This window comes from Molossus molossus, unplaced genomic scaffold, assembly GCF_014108415.1.
Source record: "Molossus molossus isolate mMolMol1 unplaced genomic scaffold, mMolMol1.p scaffold_m16_p_19, whole genome shotgun sequence".
In the NCBI taxonomy this organism is placed as follows: Eukaryota; Metazoa; Chordata; class Mammalia; order Chiroptera; family Molossidae; genus Molossus; species Molossus molossus.
In genome coordinates, this window is record NW_023425354.1 from 34,386,534 (window position 1) to 34,395,811 (window position 9,278).

The 9,278-nt window shown below is 38.5% G+C and overlaps 1 protein-coding gene across 1 annotated transcript in view; it reads left to right on the forward strand.

Annotated features, from left to right (window-relative positions):
• SLFN14 (schlafen family member 14) overlaps positions 1-8,698 on the forward strand; it is a 38,582-nt gene extending 29,884 nt beyond the window's left edge. The window contains exons 7-10 of the mRNA XM_036268480.1: positions 992-2,055; positions 2,964-3,092; positions 6,921-7,644; positions 7,848-8,698. Of these exons, the coding sequence (XP_036124373.1) occupies positions 992-2,055; positions 2,964-3,092; positions 6,921-7,644; positions 7,848-8,664 (2,734 nt within the window). The 3' untranslated portion in view covers positions 8,665-8,698. The remainder of the gene's footprint in view (positions 1-991; positions 2,056-2,963; positions 3,093-6,920; positions 7,645-7,847) is intronic.
• The last annotated feature ends 580 nt before the right edge of the window (positions 8,699-9,278 follow it).

Consider the following 9,278-nt stretch of genomic DNA (forward strand, 5'->3'; position numbering starts at 1 on the left):
TGTTGTTTTAATTTGCATCTCTCTGATGATTAGTGATGTTGAGCATTTCTTCATATGTCCCTTAGCCGTTTGTATGTCCTGTTTGGAGAGGTGCCTATTTAGTTCCTCTGCCCATTTAATTGGGTTCTTTGTCTTCCTTTTGTTGAGCAGTATGAGCACTCTATATATTTTGGAAATTAACCCCTTATCTGATGTATCATTGGCAATTATACTCTCCCAAACAGTGGGTTGCCTTTCCATTTTGGTGGTTGTTTCTTTTGCTGTGCAGAAGCTTTTGAGTTTGATGTAGTCCCATGTGTTCATTTTTTCCTTTGTTTCTGTTGCCTTATGTGATGTATCAGTGAAAATTCTGCTGCGTATGATGTCTGAAATTTTGTTGCTTACATCTTCTTCTAGGATTTTTATGGATTCATGAGTCACATTTAAGTCTTTTATCCATTTTGAGTTTATTCTTGTGTATAGTGTAAGTTGATGGTCTAGTTTCATTTTTTTCATGGAGCTGTCCAATTTTCCCAACACCATTTATTAAAGAGGCTGTCTTTACTCCACTGTATGCTCTTGCCACCTTTGTCAAATATTAATTGAGCATATTGTCTTGGGTCCATTTCTGGGTTCTCTATTCTGTTCCATTGATCTATCTGCCTGTTCTTGTGCCAGTACCAGGCTTTTTTTTTTTTTTTTTATTATAGTGGCCTTGTAGTATAACCTGAAATCTGGTAATGTGATCCCTCCTACTTTGTTCTTCTTTTTCAAGATTGGTGTGGCTATTTGGGGTCTTTTTTTGGTTCCATATGAACTTTTGAAGTATTTGTTCTAGTTCTGTGAAGTATGCTGTTGGTACTATGCTCATTCTTGATCTACCACCTAATCTCCAACCCCCAGCACTTAGCAGGAACTCAATAAATATTTTCAAATAAAATAATGAATGCATTTTTATGTACTGTGTAATCCTTCATCAACATGAGATGTCTTTTAATGGTTTCTGTTGCAGAATGAACATGAAGAAACAGAATTCATCTTTGGTGGTAGAATTATCTTACCCAGACTTGGTCATCAATGTAGGAGAAATCACTCTTGGCGAAGGAAACAGAAATAAGCTGCAGAAACCTCAGAAAGAGCAAGAGAGGAAGAAAGTTTTGCAGGCTGCATGTGCTTTATTAAACTCTGGAGGGGGAGTGATTCGGATGGAAATAGCAAACAACAATGAGCATCCTGTGGAGATGGGTCTGGATTTAGAAGATTCTTTCAGAAAACTTATTCACTCTACAGATTTGCAGGCTTTCTTTGAGACTAAGCAACAAGAGAGGTGTTTTTACATTTTTGTTAAATGTTGGGTCGCTGGCCCTTTCACTGGAACCAGTTCCATCAAGCCCCGAATTTGCAGCCTGTTTTCTTCGTTATACCGTAGGTCTGGCACCTCTGTGTTTCCACTGGATTCAGGAGAGGCATTTAGTTTCCTAGAAACCAAGAAAAGAAATGCAAAATATTTGGGGGAAGGACCTTCTAATAAAATTCTCAGGGTTACAGAGCAAAATGTCAATCGCTCAAATCCTGCTCACCTAATTTTCCAAAGAGACCAGCTTGAGAAAGATGAAATCCTACCTTTTCCTGAGTCTCAAGATGTAGAATTTAAACAGTTCTCTACGAAACGCGCCCAAAAGTATGTAAAAAACATAATTCCACAGTACATATCTGCATTTGCAAACACTGGGGGAGGCTATCTTTTTATTGGAGTGGATGATAAAAGTAAGAAAGTTCTGGGATGTGATAAAGACAACATTGACTGTTCCTCTTTGAAAAAGAACATAGAAGATGCAATAAACAAATTACCTTGTGTCCATTTTTGCCAATCCCAAAGCCAGATAGCTTTCACAGTCAAATTCTTGGATGTGTTCGACCAGGGACAGTTGTGTGGCTATGTTTGTGTGATCAGAGTAATGCCATTCTGTTGTGCAGTATTCTCAGAATCTCCCAACTCATGGTTGGTGAAAGACCAGAAACTCTGCAGCCTAACAACTGAGGAATGGGTAGGCATGATGATGGACACAGAACCAGGTAAGAGGGAAAAAGCACCTCCCTCCCTGTCCTTTTCAGCCTCTAGCACCTTCACATAAAACAGTTTTCCTTTGTTTCCAGTGACTTTGAACTTAACATACCTACTCTGTGGTTTTTTAATCTCTAAGTATCCCACTTTCCATACATGATAAAATTTCATCAGGTAATTAGAAACCCAAATCAAGTGTCTTATAATAGGCAATTTTTTCACATTAGAAGAAGAAAAAATTGGGGGGAAATGTGTCTCTTCCTGGCTCCAGAGTCATTTGTTAAAATTTCAGGAATTTTGTGAGCCAGCTGCTAAACATGGTCATTATTAAAAATTAAGTTATATAAACTTACAGTTAAATTATATTAAAAACAAATGCAATAAATACAGACTCACCAGTTCCTACTTATTTACTACATTTTAATAATATCTTTGCTTGTGAGGTTATTTGCATATACGGTATCTGTATGGCGGAAATACTATAAAATGCTGTGCTACTGCGTTTCTTCCCAACTCTGCACTGAGTGACATCACATTGGTAGCTTGAAATTGTCCATGGTGGGAATATTTACACCACAGAAGTAAGCTACATGTACATAGATATTTACTAAAAGAATGTGATACATACCATAAAAAAATACAAGCAAAATGCTATCTAGACATAGAGCGTGAAGCATTATATTGAATGGGAAACACATTCAAATTTCCAAATAATGTCTCTTCACTATTGGATTTTGGCAACCTCCATATGCAATAAAGACACTTGTCTACACAGAGTGAATGGGGCATTACCTTGCCATTATCTCTTAGGTCACACTACCTAGACAGTCATATAATACACCTACTTGTAAGGCCTATTTCACTGGTGAGAGCATTAATTGATATGTCTGAATAACATGAGTTTTTTTTCTTTCTTAAGATCTTCTATGCTTGTCCGAAGACTTTGAATGTCAGCTAAGTCTGTCTAGCAGATCTCCTCTTAGCAGACCAGTGTACTCCAAGAAAGGCCTGGAACATAAAAAAGACCTTCAGCAACTTTTATTTCCAGGTAGCAACAGATTGGAAATCTTTTTATCCAGTTGAACTAGAGGCATACACTGTACCAACAGCAATTATGTTATGCCTACTTGACACCAGAGTTTCAATGCTCGGATAAAGGGAAATAAATGGTTATGCTTGTTATTTAAAATCCTGAAAGTCTACGCTGCAAACCTATGTGTACAAGGTGATAATGCTACCAGTGTATTGGTGATGAGTCATTTAGAAATGAACCTTCACTGACTCCACTGGCTGAGGCAGTACTACACATAGAGTCCAGGACTATTATTGCCCTTAATGACTATTTCATTTTGAAGTTCTCAGATTATACTAATCATCAATATTTCTGGTTATTCCTAAAAAATACAGATAACTGATTCCTCACTCCAGACTCAATAAATTAGAATATTTGGCCCTGGCTGTTTTGGCTCAGCAGTAGAGCATTGACCCATGGACCAATGAGTCACGGGTTTGATTCCTGCCAAGGGCACGTACCTCGGTTATGGTTCGTCCCCAGCTCTGGTGGGGGTTGTGCAGGAGTCCACCAGTCAATGTGTCCCTCTCACGTCAATGTTTGTCTCTCTCTCCCTTTCTCCCTCTATCTGCCTCCCACTCTACCTGCAGATACATAGAAAAAAAAATCCTCAGATGAGGATAAAAAAATAATAATAAAATAAAAATAAATTAGAATATTTGGGGATAATGTCTCATAATGTGCATTTTAATCAAGCTTACTCACATAATTTTGCTGTTCATACAGACTGGAAATCTTTTTATCTAGTTGAACTAGAGGCATAGACTGTACCAACAGCAAAAATATTGCCCACCTCTGCCATATTTTCCAGAGGAGTGGCTGTTATAAATATGAAAAAAAAGAATACAAGTTTATACCAAGGTGTAACACTGACCCTTTGGTGTGCAGGCCAACACTCTAACCACTGAGCACCACTGGCCAGGGCAATAATACATATTCTTGATTTTTAAAAAACTCAATAAAATAGGAGCCCATAGATACCTCTTTAATATTATATTTATATCTATATATCTGTATCCCCCAAAGACCATAATATTAATTGGAAGATATTAGAGGGAGTCTATTAAATTCAGGAACAAAACCATCATGTGCACTACAACTTCGGTGTAATATTTGTTGGCCAATGGAACTAGATAACAGAAAGAAATTAGAGGGATAAAATTGAAGAAGATAAGACTACATATCAAGAGAATCAATGAAAAACCACTATAAATAAGAATTCAGCATGAATAGAAATGACTGCACTAAATAGCATTATAAGAAACATAAGTGAACATTAATATGCATAATTCAGTATTTTAATATAACAACAAAAGAAAATACCCAATAGCAACAAAAAGTTAAAATATCTAGCATAAACCAATCTGCAAAAAATTAAAACCCATTGAAGGACACAGATAAATACTTGAATCAAATGGAAACACATATCATGTTCTTGAAGTCAGCATCATAAAGTTGTCAAGTCTCCGTTATTTTTTTAAATGTAATGAGATATCAATAAAAAATTCTAAAGTTCGCCCTGGCCAGTTTGGCTCAGCGGTTAGAGCGTCGGCCTGCGATCCAGAGAGACCGGGTTCGATTCCCGCTAAGGGCGCATACCTCGGTTGCAGTTTGTCCCCAGCCCTGGTTGGTCATGCAGGTGGCAGCCACTCGATGTGCACCTTTCACGTAGATGTTTCTCTCCCTCTCTCTTTCTCTCTCTCCTTCCCTCCCTCCCTCCCACTCTATCTGAACAAAAAAAGGAAAAATGTCCTTGGGTGAGGATAAAAAAATAAAATTCTAAAGTTCCAGTGAAAAAGTAAATAAGTAAGAGCCAGGAAATAGAAACCTGAAAAGACAGAGCAAAAAAAAGGGACTATCCAGACACCAAATCATTATAAAGCCTCTAATTAAAAAAAAAAAAAAAAAGTATTGGCATGTAATTAGACCAAGAATATAGAATAGAAGTTCTGGAAATAGATGCAAATACATATGAGAATTTAATTTAAGATGGGTTCACCTCTCAAGAAAGTAAAGAGAGATTGTAAAGACTGGGGTGGACCTCTTTCTTAATGGTGTCTTTTGTCTTAAGATTTGGTGCAATATGTCTAAAAATAACAACAACCACTTAACAGAAAAGTCAACAAGGACAGTTCAGAAAAAAAAAAAAAATTCAAATGGCTTTCAAATATTTGAAAGGGTGCTTATTAATCAAAATAAGAGACATGAAAATTAAAACAGTATATTATTTTTATCTTTGGAATGTAAAAAAATAAAGAAATCTAACATTGTGTTTCATACACTATGTTGTGGGAACACAAGCCTTCTCATACATTACCAGTGGGAGTGCATATTGGTACAACTGACAATATCTATCAGACCACAAATGCATTTACCCTTTTACCCAGTAATACCACTGCTGAGACTTTATTCTTCATATATACCTGCAGATATCCCAAATGTGCAAGGTTGCCTATTGTACTATTATTATAATGGCAAAAGATTGGGGGGGGGGGTGGAAATCCACGTGTCCATCAATAGAGACTGGTTAAATAAAATATGATGCATCCAAAAAATGGTATGTTAGATAACTATGAGAAAAAGGAAGCTCTTGTGTACTGATATAGAAAGATCTCCAACATATCTTGCTATGTGAGAAAAAGTAAGTGCCAAACAGTTTGCTACCTATTGTGTAAAAGGGTGGGGGAGGATATTTGCATCAGGAAATTTTGGAAGAATAGGCAAGAAACTAAAAAAATAATCTATGGTTGAGGAGCAGGATAGTGTTGGAAAGGCAGGAAATGGAGAAAATGGGAGTAGGAATGTTTTGCTATTTGGACTATGGGAATGTATTACCTAATTAAAATTAAAATTTAAAAGCCAATTTTCATTTTCAGAGAATGCTATTATGACTAGGTTCCGAACATGAACAATGCTAAACAAAAGTTTGCTTTTTGTTTTGCAGTTGCACTCCAGGTATTAAGAATAGAGATGTCCTCAGCACTTTAATCATTAGTGTTGCTTGATAATAATTTGCCTACAGTTTATTTTATTTTATTATTATTTCTTTTAATCCTCACCAAGGATATTTTTCCATCTATTTTCAGACAGAATTGGGAGGGAGGGGGAGAGAAAGACAGAGACATCAATGGGAAAGAGACACATCTACTGGTTGCCACCCACACAACCCCAACTGGGGCCGGGGACAAACTGCAATCGAGATACGTGCCCTTAGCGGGAACCAAACCCAGGACTCTCTGGTCTGCGGGCCGATGCTCAAACCGCTGAGCCAAACTGGCCAGGGCTTTATTGACTTTTTAGGGAGAGAGGAAAGAGAGAGAGATAGAAGCATTAATGTGAAAAAGAAACATTGATAGGCTGCCTCCTGCACACTCCCTACTGGGGATTGAGCCCACCACCTGGGCATCGAGCCTGACTGGGAATTGAACCAGGACCTCTCAGTCCATGGGACAACACTCAGTCCACTGAGCCTCACCAGTCAGGCCAGGAAATGTGCTATTTTTTAATGTGGTTTTTTGTTTGTTTCTTTTACAGATGAGGGAACAGAGTCTTAGAAAAACTAAGGAATTTCCAAAGGTCATAAACAGAATAAGCACATAGGTTTAGATGAAGTGTGCAGGTTTTCAAGACTTCTTTTCCTTTATTATAAAATAATATTTACAAAAGAACATATACCCCCAAATCTTTCATTTATCATAAGATTATGATTGCGTGTAAGTGTAATAATTACTTTTTATTAATTATAATTAATCATACAAATAAATATGATACTGACCTCACATTTATAACTCTCTCCATGCCTAGTACCATCAGAAGGTCTTCAATATACTCCTGAATCCCTCTGGGAGGAGCTGTCCTCAGAGCATGAAGGTCTGAAGGAATTAATAAATAAGCAAATGCATCCTTTCTCCCAAGGAATTTTGATCCTTTCTAGAAGCTGGGCTGTGGACCTGAACTTGCAAGAGAAGCAGGAAGTCATCTGTGATGTTCTGCTGGTAACACAGAACAGCCCGCCCGTTCTCTATACCATTCTCAGAGAGCACGATAAAGACGAGCAGCTGTACTGCACCTGTACTGCTTTGACTTTGAAGCTGAAGCTGGTGAACATGGGGGGCTACACCGGGAAGCTGTGTGTCATGACCAAGGTCCTCCATCTGAGTCCTGAGAGCAATGGAGAATCCTGTGAAGGTTCAGGCTCTCTAATCGATTACCCTGAGTCCTATTACCTTGCAGACACCCAGCAAATGGAAGCCTTCCTGCAGTCCCTTGTGATTGTCTTACTCAGCTTCAGGTCTTTCCTGAGTGACCAGCTTGGCTGTGAGATTTTAAATCTGCTCACAGCCCAACAGTATGAGATTGTCTCAAAAAACCTCCGCAAAGCCACAGAATGGTTTATCCATGGTCTACCTGGCTCAGGGAAGACAGTCGTAGCCATGAAGATCATGGAGAAACTCAAGAATATGTCTGGTTATAAGAAAAATGAAATTCTCTATGTTTGTGAGAACCAACCTCTGAGGGACTTTATCCGGTAAGCAGTTGGGTCTTGTCACCACATGAGGTTCAGTCTGAATTCATACCATACCTCCCTCTATTCAAATTACTTTGTTCTTTGAGAGTAGGATGGTAAAATTATCTGTAACAACAATCTTGTGTTCACAGGGGTATTATAGAGTAGATTTCCTCATTTATATACTTGGAGATAACCTGATTATATCATTTTAATTTTTACAGTTCTAAAAATATCTGCCATGCAGTGACCCGAAAAACCTTCATGAACACAAATGCAAACTTTGAATACATTCAACACATAATCATTGATGAAGCTCAGAATTTCCGCACTGAAAATGGGGACTGGTATGAGAAGGCAAAAACCATCACTCAGAGAGAAAAGGATAACCCTGGACTTCTCTGGATCTTTCTGGACTACTTTCAGACCAGTCACATACACGACAGTGGTCTCCCCCCTCTAACACGCCAGTTTCCAAGAGAAGAGCTCATCAAAGTGGTCCGCAATGCAGCACCAATAGTCCACTACCTAGAAAAAATAATGCACAAGGTCAGAGAAAATCCGCCACCTAACATTGCCCCCACGTCCCTGAGTATACTCAATAAAGCTGAAAAAGTTCATAGTGTTCCAGGCATTGTGAAGGTTAAGGAGTACTCAGACTTGGAGAAGATTTTGGTTTATATAGCAAAGAAATGCCAGATGTTCTTGAGGAATGGTTATTCCTACAAGGATATTGCTGTGCTTTGCAGTACAGCATCTGATATAGACACATATAACATTAAGCTTCAAACAGTAATGAGGAGGAGAAGAAATTCTCGGCTCAAGGAGGAATCTGATCCATTACTACAGATCAAAGATGCATCATATATAATGGACAATCACATCGTGTTGGACAGTGTCCGTCGATTTTCAGGCCTGGAAAGAAACATCGTGTTTGGGATCAATCTAAGGACAGCTGAGACAGCTATTTTCCACAATCTTCTGCTCTGTCTGGCTTCCAGGGCAAGAAACCATCTGTTTGTTCTGACACTTCAACACTGAAAGGTTGCTGGTTTGATTCCCGGTCAGGGCACATGCCCAGGTTGTGGGTTCAGTCCTGGTGGAGGCAACCAATCAATGTTTCTCTCTAGCACTGATGTTTCGTGTGCGCTCTCTCTCTCTCTCTCTCTCTCAAATAAATAAAAACATATTTTAAAAAAATCTGTTAAGGGAGATTCTTCAGCTGGCAAAATAAAAGGAGGTACTGCACAGAATTGTAGGAAGTTCCAGAGCAGGAAACAGAAGGAGTAACCTCAATCAGCATGTCACATGACTAACAAATATCTTGGATTATTGCTAGATAAGACAGACAGGGAAAAGAGCCCCAATCAAAAGAAAGTAGAGGTTGTGTGACCAGAAAGTGAGGCATGGGCCTCGATTCAACACAAAATTAGCTGGAATTGGGCTAAAGGGGATATAGAAAGGAAGAGCTTAGAACCCATTGGATTGACACTGGGAGGAAGTAGGTGTTAAGGAATATCCAAGGAATGGAGTTGCTATCGCTGATGGTGTCTCCATTTTGAAGATTGGGTGTTTGGGTGTTTCTCCAAGAAGGGAAATGGTGCTAAGTGTAATTGTCTCCAAACCTAGGGGAGCAAAATGTTGCAATTAACCTT